We start from the raw sequence: 22,923 nt of genomic DNA, 5'->3' as shown, positions 1-22,923 counted from the left end.
CTCTCGGTTTACCAACTACTAACCATCCGAAATGCGTTGGATGATGGTGCAATGTCGTTCCCGGGGCTCTCGCCGCGGCGGCGGCCGTGGCTTGGAGGAGGAGGAAGGAAAGCAGGGAGGGGGGAGGGAGGAGGTGGTCCGTGGGATGCAACGTCGCGGGCCGCTCAAGAGCCCTGGCCGGCTGCCCGGGCCCATGACGCCCAACTTCGTTCGGATTTGTGGTTGCTACCCTCACGACCTCCTGGGAAGGTGCCGCCCTGGCACCGCGAGCCGAGAGCCGCGATTGGTAATCGACAGAGCAGGGCAGGGCAGGGCAGGGCAGAGCAGAGGCTGGCCAGGGGGGAGGGAGTCAGTGAGTGGAAGGCTCGTCGCGTGCGAATCCGGGATAAGAGAGGACCCCCCCCCCCTTCTTTCGTAGACAAGGGGCAGGCAGAGGAGGTCTCGTGATCGGAAGCGAGGCGCAAGGGCCGCTCGCATCGCCAGCCAGCGTGGGGCGGGCAGCAGAGGAACAGGCAGGTAGGTAGGTGCACGGAGCGTGGAGGGAGGTCTTTTTGGCTGCCCTGGTGAGAGAAAGCGGTTACTTCATACGAGTTTGCAAGTACAGTATACGCCGTACGTACATTACGTAGTAGTACACACAGTATGTATGAGGACTATCGAGACTTCTTGTTGGCATTTGCAGTCTAGGCCAGCCAGCAGGTCGATGCTACCCGCACGGCCGCTGATGATGACATTTCGGTATTAGAGAACAGGGGTACTTTGTCTTATACAACATTGATGCAACTTCATTTTCAACGCCTCCTCAACAAGACAGACCAAAAAAAGAATTCTACACACGACGCGTGCGGCTCGCCGAGGGGGGAGGGAGGGTGGAAGCGGCTCCCTCCCTATTCAATCTCCAGACCGGCCTGCTTCATCAGCCCGTAGAAGATGCCCTGCTTCTTGAACAGCGCGGCGGGCGTGTCGAACTCGGCGACCTCGCCCTTGTCGAGGACGACGACGCGGTCGCTGTCGAGGATGGTGTTGAGGCGGTGTGCGACAGTGATGATGGTCCGGTTGGAGAAGAGGGGGGATCGCAGGGTCGCCTGGAGCATCGCGTCCGTCTCAATGTCGACTGCCGCGGTGGCCTCGTCTAGCACGAGGATGTTGGACGGCGTGAGCATAGCACGGGCAAGAGAGACGAGCTGCCGTTGGCCCTGCGAGAGGTTGGACCCTGATGCAAAGAAAGAAAAAAAAAATGCCAGTTAGCATTTCGGCCAAATTAAACTCTCTCGTAATTCTAGAAGGCCTAAGGCTATGTATGCCTGCCCAGGGGCCACCATGTCCCCGCCGGCCTGCCGGTGGTGCCGTGTTCACGGCCGCTGCCAGCGAGAGCCGAGTGTGGATACTCTCTATGCCGTGCGAGAGCAGAGAACACAGACACACGGACCAGCAGGAGGGGCAGGGGATCGACAGCCTGTCCAGGCGCCTCCGCACAACACGACAGGTTGGGTGGGAGAGGGGCGTGGGATTGGGCTCGGATTTTAACTCACCTCCTTCATTGATCTTTGCCTCTAAACCGCCATCCATATTGGCAATGTGGTCTTTGAGACGGGCATGGTCTGGGACCACAAATTAGCACGTGAGCTTTCGAACGCGTTGGGCGGCAATTCTCGAGCCGCGAGACTCACCGAGGACACTCCAGAGCTCCGTGTCGTCATGGACATGGCCGGGGTCGAGGTTGTCACGGACGGTGCCCTCGAACAGAGCGGCATCTTGCGGGATTATGGCGAGCCGACGGCGGAGATCCAACAGGCCAATGGACGATGTGTCGAGGTCGTCGATGTCAATGTTGCCGGTGGCTGGCTCGATGAGTCGGAACAGGGCCAGAGTCAGGGAGGACTTGCCAGCGCCAGTCCGCCCAACAACGCCAATCTTCTCATGAGACTTGATGTCAAGGCTGATGTTCTTGAGGACCAAGTCCAACCCCTCACGATAGCGGGTGCTGTAGTTCTTGAAGTCCACCTCGCCCTTGGCAGGCCAAGCAACCGGCGGGCGCTTGCCCGGAATGATCTCGGGTGCCTCGCTGGGAAGTCTGGCGTACTCCAGAACGCGCTCCACTGAGACAATGTTCGTCTCGACCTCGACGGTCTGGCGAACGATCCAGTTGAGTGAAGTAGTTATTTGCAGCGCATACGACATGGAGAGACCGACCATGCCCGGCTTGAGCCCGCTGTGATTGGTGACAGAGATGATGGCAAAGCTGGCAGCAGCCAGGATGACGACACCTCCAATGAACTCCAACCTCACGGCGAGCCAGCGGTTGGCGCTGATCGACGGGTAGTAAGCCCGGAGGTTGGCATCAACTCGCCACTCGTTCTCAAGCTCGAATCTCTGCTGCTGCCGATACGCACGAATGGTGGTAACGCCACCGAGCGACTCTTGGAAGTGAGCGTAGATCGGGCTGCGGCTGACGCTGTCCAGTCTCTTGAGCTCGCGTGACGTTCGCAGATAATACCGCTGAATGAAGTAGTACGCCAGACTGAGCGGGATGATCAGAGCGATGAATGCTGGGGTTCCAAAAGAGATGACAACCAAGGTGAAGCCAGACTTGGCCAGGTTCACAAAGAGCATATTAAAAGTCCGCGCCAAAACCTCATCAACGCGGTAGATGTCACTAAGTCCCAGTCAGTACATATTTCACAAGATAATCTCGGTATCAAGACCAACCTGGAGAATCTGTTCAAGATGCGACCTGTCGGCGTCGTATCAAAGAACGACATAGGTGACCTGAAGATGGCATTGGCCATCCGCTCGTGCAGTTTGCGAGACGCCTGGGCCTGTGTCAGAGCAGCGTGCAGGTAAAGTAGTTGGTGGGCTTGCAAACCTCGATTGAGCAGAAGATCCAAAGGATCAAGGTTTGGACGACGGTAAGGGCGGAGGACCCGATGCCAAATACAAAGTAGATACCGATGTACTTTCCAATGTTCTCGTTCGAACCGGTCTCTTGGTTATGATCAGACCACTCCTTCAGCCAGACGGAGCCACCTAGTTGAGGGTCAGCAACAATCTCTAAGAGTCGTGAGGTGTAGCTTACCCATATTGGCTGTCTGCGACGCAAGCAAAGCCAGTATGTAGATACCGACGGCAAACAGATTGTTCTCTTTAGCGTACTCGCCATAGACGGACCATTTGACTTTGCCTTGCTCGACGAATTCCTTGGCTTGCTTAGTTCTCGTGTTTCCAGCAACCTCTTCATCAGTGAGCTTCCCACGAGGACCCTTGAAGCTAGCAGTACTGGCTCGGCGCAGGGTTGCCATGCTGCTGGAGCGCGGCTTGTCGCCCATGGACGCGGATTTAATAGGGGCCATTTCAGGGACAGCTTCCAGTGCCTCTTCCATTTCCTCCTTGTCTTGCGCGGTCTCAGGCTCGATGACCGTCGAGGTCTCGCTTGACGGTGGGCTGGCACTGCTCGATCCACTGCCGTTGGAGTCGTGGCCAGCAGTCCGCAAGAGGTCGAAAACATGACCCTTCCGTGATACCAGCTGGTTGTAAGTACCCTTTTCAGCGACTTCGCCGTCCTTGAGCAGGGTGATGTAGCTGGCCTGGCGAAGCACGGCGATGGCGTTGGTGGCGAGGATTCGAGTCTTTGTAGATAAGAGACCGCGGGGGCCGAGGACGTTGTCAATAATATGTCTGCCAACGTGAGAATCGACGGCCGACAGGACGTCATCCAGCAGGTAAATGTCGGCGCGGGCGTAGACAGCACGAGCAAGAGCAACACGAGCTTTCTGTCCTCCGCTCAACGAAATACCACGCTCGCCGACGACAGTCTCATCGCCATCTGGCAGTTGAGCGAAATCGTCCAGAAGAGCACAGGCCTTTACGGTACGCTCGTAGAATTCAGAATCGTAGCGATATCCGAACACAATGTTCTCCTTCACGGTGGCGTTCAGGATCCAACTTTGTTGGGTGGCATACGCAACAGTTCCTCGGACTTCGACTTCGCCCTTGACCTTCCACAGGTCACCGAGGATGCTAGACAAGAATGATGACTTGCCAGAACCGACTCTCCCGACAATGCAGGAGAGTTCGCCCTTGTAGGCAGTGTAGTCAACATCTTTGAGCGCATGCTTGTTCTCGTGGCGATTCCAAGAGAAGGTCGCGTCGCGTACGAGAACAGTCTCCTCTCCCATCTCCTCGGGGGCGGGCTTGATGGTGATGGCATTGGGTTGGAGCTCCTCAGCCATAAGGAACGACGTCAGACGACCGACGGCCACTGATGCTTCGACAATCGAGGTAATGACCATAGGCAGGACAGCGAGCGGAAAGGTCAGGAGGTTGAAGAGAGCTATAGCAGGGTCAGTCTTCACTAACTATATGATGGGCGAACGGAAAACATACCAAGAGCGGGGAAAACGATGTCAGTGGACAGAGGCCGGTCTTGCGTGAGAACAAAGACGGTGAATGTGGAGCAGGAAACGAAGAACGGGGCCGTGTTCCATGTGAAGTTGGCAAATGCCTGTGTAGCACCAATCTTCCGCAAATTCTTAAGCTCTTGCTCGTTTCGGACGTAGTTTAGCTTGTTCATGAAAGCAGAGCCCCAGGCATAGAGTTTGATGCTCTTCATGTTGTTGATGATCTCGTTGATCAGTCGGCTTCTGGCGTCCTTATTCTTCATTTGGTCTTTTTGCAGGTTCTTCATGATTCGGGCAACAAATCCTTGAACAGGCATCATGATGATCATGACAACGATACCGGCCATCATGGACCATCCGACCAAATTGTACAGCGAGACCATGCAGATGATGATCTGGAAGGGAGCGGACCATGCTTGCTGGGCGAACTGTGTCAGGTCCTGCAGGCGCTGAGCATCAACAGCCATGTAGTTGACAATGTCGCCCGTGGTCTTCGACGACCGGCCTTCGTTGGACAGTCGCAGAGACTTGCGATAGATTGTCGAGGCCAGGCCACCTTTGATGCGCATGCCCGTCTCAAAAGCTCGCTGGAAGTATTGGTGCTGAAAACACGGTCAGCGCAGCTCTCACGTTAGGAAACAACTGTACTCACGACCATGCTGGTCTGAAATACGGCACAGGCGAACATAGCCAGGGCAATAGCGGCGCCTTTGATGACTGGCTGAGGCTCCTGGCCGTCTTCATATGATTTGACAAAGTTGATGAGGATGCGAAGGAGCTGAGGCTGAATGTACTGTGCGACATCGTTTCCAACCTTGAACAGGGCTGCAATGACATAGGGGCCACCATATGCGCGGAACAGAGCAAGCCACAAAGATGGCGAGTTGGACCGCTTCTTCAGCTCATGTTGCCAGGCGTCCTCGAAGGCTTCTCCCGTGTTTTTTGTCTGATCCGACCTGGTCAGGCCCCAGAGGTCATTCTCTGTCAAGAATACCTTGTAGCCATACTTCATCATAGGCGTCATCCACGAGAAGGTCAGCTTCGAGAAGACGGTGGCATACTCCAGAGGGCATTCCTCGTCCTCGGAGATGGCCTCGTATCCGCGGGGCGTCGAGCTTCGCGGCCAAAGCCACTCTACCAAGAACTCGACCACGGAGAAGCCGAGACCAACGCAGTAGGTGATGAAGTAGGGCAAATTGGTGTCGTAAATTTGCTGAGATATGAGAGAGCGCAGCTTGACTGCAAGAGAGATGATGAGCAGAAGCCAGTAGAAAAGGACAACTCCGTTGGCATTTCTCAAGCGCGAGTGCTCAAGCCACTGTATCGAAAAGATGACGCCCAGGGAGAGGATGGTCAAGACCGTAGTCCAGACACGGAAGTCGCCAGCCCATATATTTCGGTATTCGATGATTTGGAATGCTAATTGCACGGCAACATCTGCGATGATCGCCGCGAGGAGCAGCTAGAAGCGCGAAAAGGGGGTGGGACATTAGTTTCGATTTGGTTCCTCCTGATGGGATGATATGTTCAACCAACCTGCTTGATATAGAAGTGCAAGTTCTTGGAGGCTCCATTCTCAAGCTGTTGCTTCTTTTTGAGTAGCCACCAAATAGCGACGGGTCCGAACACGAGCCCATACACGGCCACGGTCGCAACCCAGACGTCTATGAAGCATGGCGTGAAGTCGTAGCGGTACGGGCTCAGCGGTCCCCAACCCTCAGCGTTACCACAGAGCGGCTGCTTGAAGGAGGCGGTGGCGGTGAGGTAGCCGCTCCCAAGCTGCTGAACCGGTCTCAACCCCGTAAAGGAGCCGGTTCGCAGGAGGACCTGCTGGGCGCCGTACCGATCCATATGCTAGTCCTATTCTCCCAAAGTCGAGACGATCGAAAGTCGCACGGCGTCACGACATGCTCCGGGGTTCGGGTCGTCGGCAGTTGGGGGCGGTCGGACAGCTGGGGTCTCTCACGCGGGGAGCGACGTCGGCGAGTGTCTGCGATGCGATGCGATGCGACGGCGGCACGGCGGACGCGGCTATCGCTGCAGTTGTTGGATGTCGGCACTCGGTCTCGCGACGGGACAAACGAGCAGTATCAGACCGGGAGGAGAGAGGACCGTGAGTATTATTTCAACTCTGCAAGTCCGCTGACCGCGAAAGCGAATTCATGCTGTGAACGGCGGGGCTTTGTCAGCCAAAGGACGCTAAAATGGCAGCGAGCGACGCCGCTTCAATGCATGGTCCCCACCACTGCAGCAGCAGCTGGACCCGCCGTCTCACCGATGACGCCCTGCATTCAGGCGTGGGTTCTTGGTGAGGTGACTTTCTGGGGCAGCGAGGCCCCCACTACCTAAGGCAGCCGGGGGGCTGTCAGTGGGGTTCGGGTTTATCGGACTTGACTGTAGTTAGGACGTACCTCCACCAATTACGCATCCAGGGTCGTAACACGGAACGTGCTACCCTGAGGTTAACAAACATTACATGCGCAGCGATTACCTGCAGCGACGTGAAACTCCATGCGGACTAATATGATTTACGGCTGTGATGTCGTTGCTGCCGGCCAGATTGTGGCCGAAGCTTACACACCATTGGCCTCGTTCGCGCATGTTCCCCGCTCGGCAGGATCCAAAGATGCCACGAGGTTTGGGGCTGGGGGTCGGCTGCGGAAACGCATAGACCATAGATCCCAGGCGGCGGTGAGGAGAAGATGTGTTGCATGTGAACGCAAGTACTTCGTAGCACATACACATTCCGCCCGACCAAAGCGTGGTAGTAGACGCCACACGGAGACGCTTCATGCGGAGGCTTGACCAAATCCCCATCTAAACGGCGAAGGTGCCAGTGTCTGGCCTGTACGAAGTAGGTCGAACATACGCGTAAGAGAAGATACAGCTAGCAGAAGGACGCCAGCGACGTCAAGCACGGCGAGGAGCTGCGCTTACAATGACATCATACTCACACGGGCCCTTTTCAGCTGCCGAAACCGGCACCGGTCTTTCAACTGAATTTTGTACGAAGAGTGGACGGGGAAGGGAGCTTCAAGCAGCTATCAAGTGAGCTACGAAAGGGAACATACAGGACTGGACTAGCTAAAGACCAATAAAGAGTTATTGCAAGAGCCTTTTACATCAAAGTTGTTTGGCTTTAATTGTTGTTTAGCCCCCCTGTGCAAGTATGCATCCCTCGAGGCAGATACAGTTTAGGAGTTACGCAGTTACTGCCTTGATTCATACGCAACGGCCTGGTAGTCACATCGCCTGAGGAACTGCAAGGCTACTTCGGCGCCCGCGTAAGTTCGAGAGCGTCCACCCTCAGACTTTAAGCCAAGGTGCGTAGGAACTCAGTGAGTCTCTGTGCAAGCCATTGCCGAGCTTCATCCCCAAGGACCGTGTGGCCTGTCTCCGGGATGAGTCCTGACAGCGAGCTCACCAGCGGGTTGGTATCGCGATATCTCTTGTTGAGCGCCTCCTGGTCGATGTGGCCGGGCACGAACTCGTCCTTTCCAGAGTGGAGAACGAGAACAGGCTCCTTGAAGCGCCCCCAGAATCGTGAAACCTTTTCGGCATCTAGATCGGAAGAGAAGTAATCGTCATCTCCTCTACAAGACGTTAACATCCGGCCAATTTTGCACATGGTATTGATCTCACCCTTTAGCGCAGAGCGAATGCAGTCTGTATGCCGTCATGGGTACCGCAAGCATGGGTGGTACCTTGTCGCTTGGGAGGCAGTCGTTTGCTCTGCCCTCGGCGATCCGCTGGGAGGCTAGGTCGATGCTTGCTTGATAGTCTGAGTAGACCGACTCAAGGCCCTCTCTGTCAGAGACCGGGGCTTGGAGAACAAACCCATCGACTGGCTCGTTGTTGTGTCTGGCATAGTCTGTATATTCCATGCAATCCTGCGGCGGGGATGTGAATACAAAAGGGCCAGAATGAGTGATACGCAAGCAGTCAACGTACTTGGCAGCCAGTCGAGTGGCCAAACAGCACAATCTTCTTCCTACCAATGCTTCGTAGGTACTTGACGAGAGCTGAGATGCCCTCGACGTCTTCTTCTAGGCTCGATGTTCCGTAGCCAATGAAGGAGCTTCGCAATCGAATTTCGAACACTGAATAATCTAGCTCCCTCGCGTCTTCAAGATGCTTAGCAACGACCCGGATGTAGGGAGTGCTGTGAGGCCCATCCCCGAGACCGCCGATGAAGATGATGGCGTTCTTCGACGATGGGTCTCCCAGCTCGTAGGCGCAAGTTCCTCGTTCAGGCGCGTGGTACGGGTGCACCAGCACCTGGAACGGAGCATCGAGAGGAGCCATGGCTTTTCGGATGACGTACTCTGTACGGGGGTGGAAGCTGTTCGAGCACGGAAGGTTCTGTAGAAAGCGAGTGGCCGAGTTGCAGCTTTGGAAGACACGCGCGAGTGAAAGGGGTTCAAAGCTATCGTACGTCTCGAGCACTGCACATGGAGACATTTTATTTCGCATCGTCCCGGGGACCTCCTCACTTCGGTAACTACCGCGAGTTGAGTCGCTGCATGTCAGCCATACAGTGCGGGCGGTGAGGTCCTACATCGCCATGAGTGGCAGTCTACGCAGCCAACCAAGTGGTGTTTCTACTTGAACTAGTAACGTCAGGTTGCCTTTGCATAGGCACTTCCTGAGCTTTTGACCAACGATGACTCTGGTGTCAATGAAACGGACCTCGTGATAGCTGCTGCCAGCTCACTGACTGGCATGCTCCCACAGTGCATATTGAAACTATACACTGTCCCCGCATTACTGAACCTGGGACCCTGCCAAACGCGCACTGCAGTGACTGCACGTCCAACTGACTCCCATCGCAAATACGAAGTCGCCATCGAGCTCGAGACGCGTATTGGTAGCGCTAAAAGCTCGCCCAGACGCAAGGGTGGACTCTCACGAGACTGTCTTTGGCGCTGCATCTGGTTGTTTGGGCGGCTGGCATTTGGCCGGCCTGAAGCCTTGGGCTTCAGAGCAGGACATGGCCGCAACCATAGGATCCCAGGACAGGAATGAGCTATTCCAGAAGGTGAGAAGCATTTCGTCGCACTTTCGTGCCAGGCACTGACGCGTTAGCAGCTGAAGCCATGCTGCATTCGAATAAGCCAAATCGCGATCCGCCAAGGACCGGTTGCTGCGGCATCTCATGAGCTGCCCGATGCGATCAATGAGCTCTTGGCTATTCTGGAGGGGCAGATTCAGCACAATCCCCTGTCGCTAGACGAGAAGCTTGCCGAGTACATCTTCTTTCCGCTTTACCACATCTTTCGCCAAATGGACCAATACCCATTGTTACTGGTTGAGAAATGCGTCAAGTGTCTTCACATCCTCATCACCTTTGGCTGGAAATCCAAACTCTCATCGAAGCTTGCGCAGCAGATACTGAGCCTTCTTGTCTTCATAATCGATGGAGTGCCTGGATCTCAAGCAACGCGGGAGGTTCCCGAAGAGACCATTCTGGAATCTTTCCGTGCCCAGACCGCTTTATTCAACACTGCCGCAACCTCCCTGGATGCAGCGTCGGGTCTGGCGGATCAAGAGTCGATCCCCATTCTGGGTCATGCCATCACTGTTATGCTCCAAGGGGCTACGGACGGTGCCAATCAGCAGGTACAGATCGAGGCCTTGCGAAGCTTGCAGGGCGTCTACTCAGCTCTGAAAGAGCAGGAAGCCCTGGCAAGCTTCCTCCCGGGAATCGTCTCGTCTCTCACCAAGGCCCTGTCTACGCCGAACAGGTACAAAACAAAGGTACTGTCAACCTGCTTAGAAGCGATACAGCTAGTTTTGACGAAGGTCCTTGGCGATCTGAGGACGCGAGCCATCGTTGCTCAAGAAGAGGGCCAACCAACGAGCGAAAGAGACGACAAGGGCAAGGTGCTCACACCCGCATGGCTTCAAGCTACCACGGCCCAGGTAAAGCTGGCCTTATCCACGGTAGCGAAGCTCCGTACACAAGACGCTATCACGGTACGGGAAGCGCTCGAGCGACTCTGCATCACCCTGCTTGACGAATGCCACACGACCTTGGCAAATTGCACGAACATCCTCATTGAGACCTCCATAATACTCGACAGAGGAGACGACGTGATGCTCGCTAGTCGGACAACTCTTAGCCATTTGGCAAGCATATACCCAGAACTGGGAGAAGTTATCAAAGCGACGGTATACAACTGGATGTCGAGCCTGCCACGTATAATGCAAGTTAGCGACGATGATGCAAGAGTTAGTGCGGTGCACAACTTGTCGAAGGGCATAACTCTACTGCATAGCCTTGGCGTCGAGTCAGGAACACTAGAGGACTCAATTACAGCTTCATTAAAGGACAGCATGATAGCACTTGTCCAGTCGTCGCCACAGGAAACCAGCCCTACTACAAACCTTTCACTCCTCGAAGGGCCAGCATCAGGGGACAGCATTGACAAGCCCGATTTTGAACAAGTCCTCCTTACTCGCCAAAGCCAGAAGATGCTACGCGAAGAAGTTCTAGGCCTTCTTGATAGGCTTGGATCTGTCGCCCAGAAAGGCACGATTGCAGAGAATCTGATGGAGTCTGTACGCGAGTCGTCAGGAGCGGATCAACTTGCCGCGATGTGGCTCTGCTTCGAACTGATCAAGGCCTCTAATGCATCCTCTGCGGAGGCCGAAGCCTTTCTGGACTTGTCTTCGATTTCCGGGCCGTCGGAGGAGGATCCAGACAGTGTGTTTCACGACCTCTACTCCTTCTCTATCCAGGTTCTCGATAGCCACGCAGAGTCCAACGACGGTGATTGGCGCCTGGAAGCACTCTCAATGGAAGTCACCACGTATGCCGCGCATAGGAATGGGGTATCGTTCCGGCCGGAGCTCATCGATGTTCTCTTTCCGATCGCCACTTTCCTTGGGTCCGACAATCAGAACCTGCGGGAACACGCAATTGCATCGCTCAACATCATAGCCGTGTCATGTCAATACCCGAGTGTCTCTGACTTGATCGTAGCCAACGTTGACTATATGGTAAACTCAGTGGCTTTGCGATTGAACACCCTCGACGTCTCACCCGCCTCGATGCAGGTGTTGCTCATGATGATACGACTTGCCGGACCACGCCTGATACCCTTCATGGACGATGTGGTAGATTCCATCTTTGCAGCCCTGGAAAATTACCACGGATACACGTTTTTCGTGGAAAGCCTGTTTTCAGTTCTGAAAGAGGTCGTCGACCAGGCTTCTCGAACGGAGCAGCGCCTATTGACTGATGCAGAACGCACCGTGGTGGATCATAAGAAGAAGCCGCTGAAGGAGAATGGTATAGATAGCCTTCTGGAATATCTGGACAAAAGGGCTGAACGGAAAGCCCGAGACGAAGCGGAGCGCGCAGCTGGAAAGCCGATTGAAGGCCACCCCGAAGCGCCCTGGGGAGATGAAGCCAGCAAGGGTGGCGAGGAGGACGATGCAGGCCCCCCTCCGAGCGAGGAAAAGCCTCCTGGCTCTCCCACATACCAACTTCTGCTTCGGATTGCAACGCTGACACAACATTATCTCACGTCACCCACACCGAAGCTCAGAAGATCACTGTTGGAGCTTCTCACGACTGCTTCCTCAGTCCTGGCTGGGGATGAAGAGTCTTTCCTTCCACTTGTCAACGCCGTGTGGCCAGTGGTGGTTGGCAGGCTGTACGACTCAGAGTCCTTTGTCACCATTGAAGCCTGCCATGCATTATCAGGTCTCTGCAAGGCCGCTGGAGACTTTCTAAGTTCGAGGTTCAAAACGGAATGGGGTGATGGCCTTCGTGATTGGTGCTTCAAGACCCAGCAACGAGCGACCAGCACACTCGCCAGGGGCTGGGTTACTAAAACTGGCATCCTTTCGGGTCATGATCGCAGTGAGGGCATCCTTATCCCCATACGGTCTGGCAACGGATCAGGCGCAAATGAGTCGACGCTGGAGATCCGCTCCGAGACGTCTGGCGGCCTTGGCCAGCACGCATCGCCAGCCAGAGTCTGGGAGGCTGTGGTACAGTTATTGACGGCGATTGTGTCTCATGTGAGCATCGACAGCCAGATGTTTGATGATATATTGGACCTGCTCTCGGATGCCATGGAGAGGGATAGGGAGGTGATGAATGCTCTCGAAACGATCAACGCAGATGCAGTCTGGCTAGCACGCTACGAACGAGGATACATCGCGCCGTTGCCCACACCAAAGCTCGACGGGCATCAGTTCGAAGAGATGAAACAGATGCCACGGCGGTAGTATGCATGGTTTAAAGAATACGGACGCTATTTAAATGCCAGATGCTACATAGACACACCGTCTGTTATATCTTGGGTGTGCCCGACACGTAACCCTCGACTACGGCGGTCATGAGACGGTTGGCAATGGCCTGCGGTGGTGGTACACGCAGGCTACCCTCCTTGTATCCCTCTGGTGTCGGGCCGCTCAGAGCGCTCGTGCCCTTGCCGAGGGCGTCGCGCACCTCGTCCACGGTGAACCACCTTGCGTCCTCCAGCTCCTGGTCGTTGAGAGAGATGCCCTCCTGGCCCGGCAGCGCCTGGGCGATGGCGCCGAGCATTAGCGTGGAGGGGTACGGCCAGGGCTGAGTCGAGTGGATGACGACGCGGCCGACGCGCACGCCGGCCTCTTCCCAGACCTCGCGACGGACGGCCTCCTCGACGGACTCGCCGGGCTCGAGGAAGCCGGCGAGGGTGCTGTACCAGTGGGGCGGGTAGCGGGTCTGGCGGCCGAGCAGGATCCTCTGGCCGTCGGCGGACACGACGGCGGCAATCATGGTCGGGTCGGAGCGGGGGAAGCAAACATTGGACACACCGTGCCGGGTCGGGCAGTCGTCGCGGGCGTGGGCTTCCGACGTACCCCTGAAGTCGGTGGGCGGACAGGTGCGCTTGTAACCGGCCTCGATGGACAGGTTGGGCGTGCCACAGCCGGCGCAGAACGGATGGCGGGCGTTCCAGTCCATCATGGATCTCGCCTGGGCGTACATGGATGCTATACATTTTGTGTTAATGCATATGGCGTTTTACGACCCGGTAATCCTTATGGCAAAGAGGCTCACCGGCTTCGGCGTGAAGCGTCATGCTCCGCGAGTCCGTCTGCAGCTTCATGCCTGTCTCCTCCTGCTTCTTTAGCAGCGCCGACGCGGCGTCGGCATAGGGCCCCTTGGGAGTCACGTCGACGGCGAAGAATGGTTGCCCTCTGACGCCGCCGTGCTTCTCCGTCTCAAACTCTGGGTCCTGTTCGCCGCCGCCGCCGCCCTCGAGGGTGCCGAGAAAGACGACCTGAGGTCTCCTCACGGCTGAGTCGAACTGCCTGATAGCGTCCGCATCGCTGAGGGCGAAGACATCGCTGCCTATCAGGGGCTTGACGTCGTCGTAAGTGAGGAAGGCGGGGGTGCGCTTGTCGGCGACGAGGGGCGCGAGGTCGTGCAGGGCGAGGAACCGCGCCGAAGGGCTGGCGACGGCGGCGCGCAGGAACAGAGAGTCGGAGCGCAGGAACGAGTAGCGGTTGAGGCGGCTGCCGGCGTAGTAATTTATGACCTCCTTGCCGAAGCGCTTGGTGAGCATGGAGGCGTCGTCTGTGAGCACGGGCAGCTCGGGCATCAAAGGGGGGGTGGCGGACATTGGGTTGCGCGGGAAGGGGGGGGGGGGCACCGGGTTAAGCTGCCGGACGTTTTATATCAGTGTTCCGACGTTGGAGGGGCAAGGGAATACGAAGAGACACGGTGTGAGATAATTGTGACAATGGGCTTTGTCTGACGATGACGGGGTTGAACGGGTTACACCAACGGTGGTGGATGAGTAATTGCGCCGTGCCCGTCCCTGCCGTCGCCTCCGGCCGGCTGCCGACGCCGGCGCTGGTGTTGCGTTGCGTTGCGTGCGCTCTGGGACCGGAAGTAAGTTATGTACGTACCTGGCTAGGTGAGCAATGCAGGTGGCCGGAGGGGCAGACGGGTTCTGGACTCCGGAGTAAGCGGGGGATGGTTTGCTGTTGCGAACTGCATCTAACCTACCTGGTCCCTACATAAGGTATTTAGGTACGTGGCTAGAAAATACAAAGTACGGAACGAGTCTGGAAGACTTTGCGCAAACAACTGGACTACCTGGTAGTAATTAGCCGTCTGGAACTTGACAAACGGTGCCATTCCACGATTGACGGGTGCACGCTCCGCTCGGGGGCAAAGGCCTGCCGCGGCTCGGCAGCAAAAGCTGGGTCCTGTCACCTGTGAGACGGACCCAAGCAGGTACGTGAGGGAAGTAATGTAGGCAAACATGGAAGCGGGTGCATAAGTAGTCCATGCCGCCATCAATACATATACATCCATGGCTTACATTGTAGGAATGGAAGTTTGGAGGCGAATAGTATGGACCCCTCCAAGTGACGCCGGAGCTTCGTGCACCCAGCGGTCAGGGCGCCTGGGCTGGCACGGGCTCTGTCCAGTGGGCCATTCAGTCCCCCGCATTTTCCAGCGCCTCGGCACCTCATGATCAGGCAGCCACTGGAAGCTGCAGTGGGCACCCTCCACTGGAGCCCGTCTTCCAGTCCCCCCGCCACGGCAGAGGCCCCGAGCCCCAGGTTACCGGACGCCCTGTAACCTGCGGGCGTTGGCGCTCTCGCTCGGTGGCGTCGCCCCGTCCGTTTCGGGCAATCCTGGGCGGTTTTGCATATGCACCTCAGCGCGCCGTCGACAATTTTGTGACGCCATTGGAAAAGTCTTTTTTTTCTTCGTGAATGAATGACTGACTCTCTTGGTTCCGGCCGCCACCTCCCAACCGGCCGGCCGCAGTCTTTTCTCCATCCTGCCCCATTGTCAATTGCCCAGGAGCTCCGCGAAACCTCGGTCCTACGTCGACGCCGTCGTGGGTTTTTTTCCTTTGTTCCTGGCCGCGAGCGTAGGGGATACTGCGACTTGCTGCTGCGACAGGCTTTTGTGACGAGACGGGGATCCTCATCATAGCGACCGACCGATCACCGGAAGCCGGTTCGTCAACGCCATGAGCGCCACGGTCGCCCCTCCCACGGGCACTTTTCACCTCGATGTCGAGGCCATATCTGGAATATGCGGGTGTGTTTCCTGTCGAACAGTTTCTCTCCCGTGGTGTCGTACCTGAAAGCTGACCCCTTGTCGTCCATAGCTCCGTATCCATTGCCTGCTGGGGTGCGTTGGTTATGCACAGCTTGCTTCTTTTCTGCGACTTGATGGTGACGCCGAGCTGACCTCCTGCCAGTCGTCGTGTTCTCACCGCAGATCATCCAGCAGTTCCAGCAAGGCAACGCCGACGGCCTCTCCATACAATTCATCATCATCTGGCTCCTGGGCGATGTCTTCAACATTCTCGGCGCCGTTCTGCAGGGTGTCCTTCCTACTATGGTGGGTGGCACGTGCTCATTCTTCATAATGGCTTGTTCTTTACCGACTGACTGGGACTTGCTGGCAGATCATCCTGGCCGTCTATTACACGATAGCCGACATTGTGCTGTTGTGCCAGTGCTTCTACTACCGCGGCTTCACCTGGCGCGACGAGCCGACGCCGCCGCCGCCTCCCAAGACCACCGCCAACAACGTCGGCGAACCGAGCGAACGCACCTCATTGTTGCCACATCGGCATGAGCAGCAGCACCACGAGCAGCACCGCAACCCATACCACCCCGAATACCACCCCGAGCGGCGCGGCTCCGACTGGACCGGCCTGTCCCCCGCCGTGCCGCACGTGTCTGAGTCGGCCGTCCCGCCCCCGCCCCCGACGGCCTTGCAGACTATCGTTTGGAACGCGACCATTGTCGTCATGGTGTGTGCCGCGGGCGTGCTTGGCTGGTACCTCGGCGAGAAGGCAACGAGCGGCAAGGAGAAGCCGCACCACGACGCCGGCGACTCGCTCCACTTCAACGTCCTTGGCCAGTTCTTCGGCTACCTTTGCGCCGTCGCGTACATTGCCTCGCGCATGCCCCAGCTGATCCTCAACTGGCGCCGCAAGACGACCGATGGCCTGAGCATGCTCTTCTTCCTCTTTGCCTGCCTCGGCAACATCACCTACGTGCTGTCGATCTTCGCCTACGACCCCAAGTGCCCCGGGGACGCGTGCGAACCCGGCGAGGCGAGTCGCATCTACGGCCGGTACATCCTCGTCAACTTGAGCTGGCTCGCCGGCAGCCTTGTCACCCTCCTCATGGACATTGGCGTGTTTGTGCAGTACTTTATCTACAAGACGGACGAGGAGGCGCCGCGGGACGTATTCGAGGACACGCCGTGGCCGACTTCGAGACGCGACTCCGAGGAGCAACAGGAGCAGTGGGATAATCGCCCCCTCCTTCAGCGCGGCGACTCAGGTATGTAAGACGGGGCGTATCTGTCGTTTTCTCATATGTACGACATGCTTTTACTGATAAAATGTGGAATTGGGTCATTCATGGCGGCTGTATCTGGTTGGCGTTTATTTGGCGGATCTGGGTATCAACAGGACCGGCGGGAGAGTATCTTGTTCATGCTGGGCGGCGTTGTCTGACTTGGACTAGTCGGGATAGAGGCAACGGAATCTAGACCACTCATTGGGTGTCAAGGGCTGTATCGCTACATATTTGAACACGGATCACGCAGCGTTATCCGTCAGGAAACCTGTTGTTTTAATGGTGCGTACTTCGTACACCAAACCAGGGGTCTGACACTGTCGCCGCTAATTAGTATTGCGGGATGGCGTCGCTGCCCGCGTGCAGGTCGCGGGATATGTTGGATTTAGCCCTCGGGCGTCATTACATGGGAAGTCTGGGTGGTGCTTGGGAGCAATGATGGGAGAGGAGAATGCTGGCAGCCTCAGTCGCCTTACATGCAAAAAGTGATAGGTGCTAGGTACCCATTAAGGATGCTGCTCGTCTGCTGACATCCTTTTGTACGAATGCTTGCTTCGCCCCGCTGAGGACCCCAAGCACGCCTGGAGATGCAACCCCGTGGTATCGTCGTCGCACTGTCAATGCATCACCACAGCATGATGAGGCCGTGAGAGTTGACAGCCGCCCACGGATAAACGCATTGGCCGCGGGCCGCAGCGACGCTAGACCTTTTACAGACTAGCGCACTCCCCATCCGCAGGACAATAAAAAGTTCTTCCTGCACATTTGGACTTCTCTTTTTCTCCCTTTCTTCTTCATCATCAGTCAGGGTTATTTCTACACCGTCAAGTGTTTTAATAATTCTACGGCGGCTCCGCTATGCGGCTTGCTGAGGGTTATCCTACTATTCACCGTGGGTTTCCTTCCGTTCCCGGCCTCCCAGAGAAATTGTCACCGCCTTTCCTACCAGCCGCGATACGTCGACTCGACAGGTTCGTGACTGTGGGGTGGTTCCGACATACTTTGTTTTGATGCAAGAATTGATTTCTGGGGGATACGAGGGGGGATGATGAAATGCTTGGTGGTGATTTGCGCCTGGGACGTGGGCGACGGGCGCAGTGAGGACTCGTGACTTGCGTTGTTTGAACCTTCCCACGCGCTTCGTAACTGTACGCCTGCGATTTCCCTGGTATTACGAATCGTGTACAGCCCCGGAGACTGTTTACAGCTCGCCAACGAGCGCCCAGCCATCCGCATGGCGTAGCGATGGGGAGATATCGAGGCGTATACCGCCGGGCTCTCCCGTGACGAATTCTGCATGAATCTGCTGCGCAAACTCGGCACCGCGATTGAGACGTATTGCGTGGTTCTTCGCAAGGTTCAGCAGATGCGAACTATCTGTGCTGGCTCGACATGCCAGACTCATCAAAATAATGGCTGCCCATGTCAATTGACCAACAAGGTCCTGCCCTGAAATTCTCACCGTGAACTCGACGCAGGACGGGCGGCTCTCGCCGGCATCGGGTGCTGGGAGGGGGACCGCCACTGTGGCAGGCCACGTGACTCTCAAGTAGCCGTGCCCGGCGGTTGGCAGGCAGCGAACCAAGTATTAAGTTAACTTAGTGCACGGACCATCCGTCGCAGCTCCCGAATTTTTTCTTGACGTCCGGCCATCCTTATCCGAGGAGCGCTCTCGAGTCGCAAGACCCTCCCTCGACCTCCTATCCGTCCCACTGGCAGCGACCCCTTCCACGCCGCCCATCATGTCGTCGCTCTGGAACGCCCTCACGGGCGGCAACAAGCCTGCGCACCCTCAGCAGCAGCAGCAACAGCAGCAGCAGCACCACTACCAGGAGCCCACGTCCACCTCATACGCCACGCCGCCGTCCACGTACGACCCGACGCAGGGCCAGGGCGTCGAGTCCTTCCTCCAGAGCTCTACCTTTGCCGACCCGTCACAACTACACCCGCTCGCGGGCCTCAACAAGGACACGCTCGAGTACTTGACGCTCGAGGACTCGGCGCTGTCGGACCTCCCCGGCGGGCAGTCGGTGCTGCCGTCGCGCGGCTTCACCGACGACCTTTGCTACGGCACGGGCATCACATACCTCACGGCGCTGTCGATAGGCGGCGCCTGGGGCCTGCAGGAGGGCCTGCGGCGCTCCGCCGGCCAGCCGCCCAAGCTGCGCCTCAACTCGGTGCTCAACGCCGTGACCCGGCGCGGGCCCTTCCTCGGCAACTCGGCCGGCGTCATCGCGATTGTGTACAACTGCCTCAACTCCCTCGTCGGCAGCCTCCGCGGCAAGCATGACGCCGCCAACAGCGTGCTGGCGGGCGCGCTGAGCGGCATGGTGTTTAAGAGCACGCGGGGTCTCCGCCCCATGATGATTTCTGGCGGCATCGTCGGTTCCGTGGCTGGTGTCTGGGCGGTATGCCACACCCCTTTACCCCCTTTGCCCCTCCGTCTCTTGTAACCCGCAATGAACGCAGGCCGCTAACATGGAGTGCAGGTTGCGCGACGAACTTTCTTCCCCGTGCCCGAACCTGTGGCTCCCGTCGAGAGCCTGTAATTCCCTTGTATCGCCGAGTCGGATGGGGGGAAATCAAAAGGGAAGGCGCGGGTCAGCGGAAGACGTGTATTTTTGGTGGCGCCGATGGCGGTGCTCATGGATGATCTCTCCTCCCATGAACAGAACGTGTACATTACATCAGGTGACTGGCCAGCGAGCATTAAACCATACAGGATGGGGCGTCGGGGTTGCAATATCATGTCATTGGGTTGGCTTTGTCTTGATGTCTTGTGGTGATGATGGGCCCGGATTGTACACGAGCTGAACGCGGCGCGGCGCTACGTTGGGGCTGTTTCTGCGATGACGTGACTAAACGAGCAAGGGACGGAAGGGCATGGCGTGCGCTCACCTGGATCGCAGGACCGCGACTTGGGCCGGCCATGTGTGGACTTGGTGCCGGGCCTGGGCTCGAGCAGCCCGGTGTACGGGACGGACGCATGGCCCAGTGAATGGAGGAGCCACAGATGATTCGCAACACTCTCAGGCCCAGTGCTGCTCGACGAGCACCCAAACGAGAAGCACGCTTTTCCCTCTTTCCATCCTAACCGCTACCCGGTTTCCAGGGCAGCTGGAGACGACGACAAATACGTTTTACCCTGGAAATCAATCCCGCGCGTGCCACTCTCGATAGCTCCGCCTCGACAAGGAGAAACTCGCACAAGAGACTGCTAAAAGGGGCACAATGTGCCTGCCATGTTTCCCGTGGACGTGGACGCAGTACGACGACCCGCTCGACTCGATGCCCGAGCACTCGACGTGGGCGTACGACGGGAACTCGTGGGTGCTGCAGCGGATTGTGAGTTTTGGCGGCCTCCAGGCTCTTCCCGTCCCTTTTTCATTCTGTCAATGCACTTCCCAGGCTTTCCTTGGCGTGGTCTTGTGCCGTGTTGGCTTTTTGGGTTTTCAAGCAACACCTCTCGTTCTCTGGCCGGCGTGGCGTTGCCAGGGCTGAGCTACTACCTTAGGTACCTTAGCAAAACACACACGCTGAGTGGCTGTGGCTCCCCTCCAGTAGGTGCTTGTTGGGGGGTGAGGTGCGTGAACGAACAGAGCCGAGCTGCCTGGCACTTGGCCGCCAGCTGCCCGTGCCCCCCAGGGCAACCAGCCGCCACGTCCGCCCGCAACGCACCGCGCACCTTTTCCTTACCTACATCTCTCTCTTCCTTGCGTCCGCAAGGCTTTGGTTTTTTATCCTTCTTACACCACCGCGCGGAGAAGGGGCGCGCACCGGCATCGCGAACCCGTCCCTCTCGTCTTGCACGCGGCCCCTTGTTTCAACAGGCGTGCCGAGCATCACAGATTCACATTCACTTCTGCGTCTACCCACACACACTCTCTCGTCTTATCGTCAAGGTCTCCCCTTTCTACCCCCACACGCGTCTGCAGCCACTCTCCCGTACTCGGGAAGGAAGGACACGCGTGGCTACAAAAAAGGGCGACTTCAAGAACCCCCCGCCTGCTCGCCGCCAGCCATGCCCGAGGCCGCAGCAGCAGGAGGAGACGCCGCCGCCGCCACTGATCCCCAGAAGCGCATCCGCCGCCTTCGTTCCTTCAACTACGTCCCTCCCTACGTCGAGTCCGTTGCTCCCTCTGCGCGCCCTGCCCACGTTCGCTTCGCCCAAGAGATCGCACCGGGCGCCTCGGCCGGCGGCAACAATACCAACAACACCACCACCAACTACTCCAAGCCCGCGACTGGCAGCGGTGGCGGCAGCAGCAACGGCACTGCCGTCAACGCCCATCAGGCCAAGAGCGAGCCGCCCAAGGACTGCCAGCCGAGCAGCTTCCCCGCCGTCGGTGCGCCTCCCGGCTCTGCCTACGCCGCCTCGACTGCTCTGCCTCAGCAGTGGTACACCTCTGCGGACCCGACCCGTAGCCTGAGCGGCCCGGGACCGTACGTCCAGAACCAGCTGTATCATTCTCAAGGTGGCGGCGTCTTCGCCGGGGCTTCATACTACAACGGCCAGCCCATCCACGTGCACCAGCAGCAGGTGCCGGGCACTACCACTACCATGAGCATCCCCTACGTCGCGGCCACGGGCCCCGTGCCGCCCACCGAGGGCCTCAATTACCAGCCTCCCGTTCCGGACAATAGCAACGGCCCCATGCAGCACGTCTACGTGCCTCGCTACGATGCCGCTCCTGGCATGATGGGCGGTGGCGGTCCGGCGTACGCCGTCCACGTCCAGCCTGGTGCTCATGTCGGTCACCACCTCCCCTCCATTTCCGTCGTCTATCAAAACCAGCATGCCCTCCCCGTCGCCTCTGCTGCTGCGGTGATTGGTGCTTATCAGCATGGGGCTGTGCTTGTCAACGGCGTTCCTTATCATGCAAGTGCCTCTGCCCGTTTGCTGCCCTCGTGGTGTTCCCGGTCCCGTGTCCGGCATGCCTCAAGCTTGCACAGGCCGAGTGGTCGCCCTAGCAGAGCGTCGTTCGCGTTCGCTTCCCCTGCGCCTCGTGCACACGCCCGCGTCAAATTCAAGAACCAGACGAGAGTCTCAGCTAACATCCGCTTGCAGCCGCAGCATGTCCCCGGCACGGTCCCCGTTGGCCAGCCCGGCTACGTCGTCTACCAGGGCGTGCCTCACCAACTCGTGGCCCCCTTTCCCGCCGGTCAGCCACAGCTTCCCGGTCAGCCTGTCATGATCAATGGTCAGTCGTACTATCCCATCACGGCGGGCCCGGCCGGGCAGCCGATGCCCACCGTGATGCAGGCCGCCCCCGCCGTTGCGCCCGCAGCCTTGATCGCAGGTGCCCCCGTTCCCAACGAGGTTCCAGGCCTGGGCCGCACGCCTCAGGAGGAAGTGCTGCACCAGGTGCAGTTCGCCTACAACAACAAGCTCTTCGAGCCCCAGGACATGAAGCCCGGCGACGACGACCCCAGCCGCTTCTACTGGGTGCGCGAGATCGACGGCAACTGGACCCAGCGCAGCCGCTATTCCATTGACCAGATCCCCTGCCGCTGGTACGTGACGGATGAGGGCTGGTTCTACGCCGTGCGTCTGCCCGACTGAGCGTACGTACGCCGTCCATAGGCGCCGCCTGGCCTACTCCTGAGATCTGTGAGTTTGGCCCTGGATTTGACGCGCCGGTGTCCAAGTTCGCTCGGATCCTGTGGTTAACTTGGTCTTGTTCAGAGTCCCGGACCCGCCCTTCCAGTCAAGGTGCCATAAGGCACAGTCAAATATCGTGCTCAATGACCAGAATCTCGGTATGCGCTGGGCAAGAGGCCCCCGTCTCAAATGTTTCATGCCCGTTAACCTCTTTCGTCCAGCTTTTCAACCGTCGTCTCGGGGCTGCTGACGACAAGCCCCCTCCCCGCCACCGGTACCACAATGTTCTGTCTACAAAAGAGGAAAGAAGACAGACACAGGACAAAGTGGCCAAAAGCGCCCATCCCTGCCAAGTCGAAAAGCAGGTTCCGCCGGGCTTCGTTGTAATGCTGGTGAACGAGCCACGGACGGACGTATGCTGGACAGAAGCAATGAGATAACTGTACATGAGAGGTCATACATTTGGGAGGACAAGGAACTCTGTGATTGCCCGAGGGGATAGATACCCATGGGTTGTTTGGTTGTTTCCCCACGTCCTGTCTTTTCCCCCCCCGGCGTCTTTCTTGCTACTTTCGGTAC

General features: G+C 57.7%; 7 protein-coding genes across 8 annotated transcripts; 4 read left to right on the top strand and 3 right to left on the bottom strand.

The window, feature by feature from the left end:
• Positions 1–587: 587 nt before the first annotated feature.
• On the bottom strand, positions 588–6,500 carry YCF1 (ATP-binding cassette glutathione S-conjugate transporter ycf1). 2 transcript variants are annotated; one of them, XM_047988844.1, is made up of 9 exons: positions 5,934–6,500; positions 5,050–5,859; positions 4,384–4,999; positions 3,077–4,330; positions 2,867–3,027; positions 2,710–2,813; positions 1,671–2,656; positions 1,533–1,601; positions 588–1,213 (listed from the first exon to the last, which is right to left on the bottom strand). In XM_047988844.1, the coding sequence occupies exons 1-9, from the start codon at positions 6,246–6,248 to the stop codon at positions 888–890; spliced, it is 4,641 nt and encodes a 1,546-aa protein (XP_047844842.1). In that variant the 5' UTR covers positions 6,249–6,500; the 3' UTR covers positions 588–887. The 2 variants fall into 2 exon arrangements, with proteins under 2 accessions (XP_047844842.1, XP_047844843.1); XM_047988845.1 differs by having other exon boundaries at positions 588–1,601.
• Positions 6,501–7,416: 916 nt separating this feature from the next.
• Positions 7,417–8,861, bottom strand: JDV02_007356 (uncharacterized protein). Its single transcript, XM_047988843.1, has 3 exons — positions 8,349–8,861; positions 8,040–8,287; positions 7,417–7,990 (listed from the first exon to the last, which is right to left on the bottom strand). The coding sequence occupies exons 1-3, from the start codon at positions 8,856–8,858 to the stop codon at positions 7,711–7,713; spliced, it is 1,038 nt and encodes a 345-aa protein (XP_047844841.1). The 5' UTR covers positions 8,859–8,861; the 3' UTR covers positions 7,417–7,710.
• A 363-nt stretch (positions 8,862–9,224) lies between these two features.
• On the top strand, positions 9,225–13,207 carry JDV02_007355 (uncharacterized protein). Its single transcript, XM_047988842.1, has 2 exons — positions 9,225–9,435; positions 9,486–13,207. Exons 1-2 carry the CDS (start codon positions 9,388–9,390, stop codon positions 12,636–12,638), a joined length of 3,201 nt encoding a protein of 1,066 aa, XP_047844840.1. The 5' UTR covers positions 9,225–9,387; the 3' UTR covers positions 12,639–13,207.
• On the bottom strand, positions 12,534–14,461 carry NPY1 (NAD(+) diphosphatase). Its single transcript, XM_047988841.1, has 3 exons — positions 14,421–14,461; positions 13,456–14,309; positions 12,534–13,388 (listed from the first exon to the last, which is right to left on the bottom strand). The coding sequence occupies exons 2-3, from the start codon at positions 14,018–14,020 to the stop codon at positions 12,703–12,705; spliced, it is 1,251 nt and encodes a 416-aa protein (XP_047844839.1). The 5' UTR covers positions 14,021–14,309; positions 14,421–14,461; the 3' UTR covers positions 12,534–12,702.
• A 675-nt stretch (positions 14,462–15,136) lies between these two features.
• Positions 15,137–17,027, top strand: RTC2 (Putative vacuolar membrane transporter for cationic amino acids). The gene is made up of 4 exons (XM_047988840.1): positions 15,137–15,462; positions 15,533–15,555; positions 15,626–15,768; positions 15,836–17,027. The coding sequence occupies exons 1-4, from the start codon at positions 15,392–15,394 to the stop codon at positions 16,730–16,732; spliced, it is 1,134 nt and encodes a 377-aa protein (XP_047844838.1). The 5' UTR covers positions 15,137–15,391; the 3' UTR covers positions 16,733–17,027.
• A 1,457-nt stretch (positions 17,028–18,484) lies between these two features.
• TIM23 (Mitochondrial import inner membrane translocase subunit tim23) lies at positions 18,485–19,291 on the top strand (the record flags this gene model as incomplete). The annotated part of the gene is made up of 2 exons (XM_047988839.1): positions 18,485–19,150; positions 19,232–19,291. 2 exons carry the CDS (start codon positions 18,485–18,487, stop codon positions 19,289–19,291), a joined length of 726 nt encoding a protein of 241 aa, XP_047844837.1.
• A 1,472-nt stretch (positions 19,292–20,763) lies between these two features.
• JDV02_007351 (uncharacterized protein) lies at positions 20,764–22,814 on the top strand (the record flags this gene model as incomplete). Its single annotated transcript, XM_047988838.1, has 4 exons — positions 20,764–21,492; positions 21,811–22,353; positions 22,429–22,502; positions 22,566–22,814. 2 exons carry the CDS (start codon positions 20,764–20,766, stop codon positions 22,303–22,305), a joined length of 1,224 nt encoding a protein of 407 aa, XP_047844836.1. The 3' UTR covers positions 22,306–22,353; positions 22,429–22,502; positions 22,566–22,814.
• Between the last annotated feature and the right edge of the window lie 109 nt (positions 22,815–22,923).

The sequence above is a fragment of the Purpureocillium takamizusanense genome, chromosome 7, assembly GCF_022605165.1.
Source record: "Purpureocillium takamizusanense chromosome 7, complete sequence".
NCBI classification, from domain to species: domain Eukaryota; kingdom Fungi; phylum Ascomycota; class Sordariomycetes; order Hypocreales; family Ophiocordycipitaceae; genus Purpureocillium; species Purpureocillium takamizusanense.
Note: the sequence above shows the minus strand (reverse complement) of the source record. Positions and strands in the feature narration are given on the sequence as shown.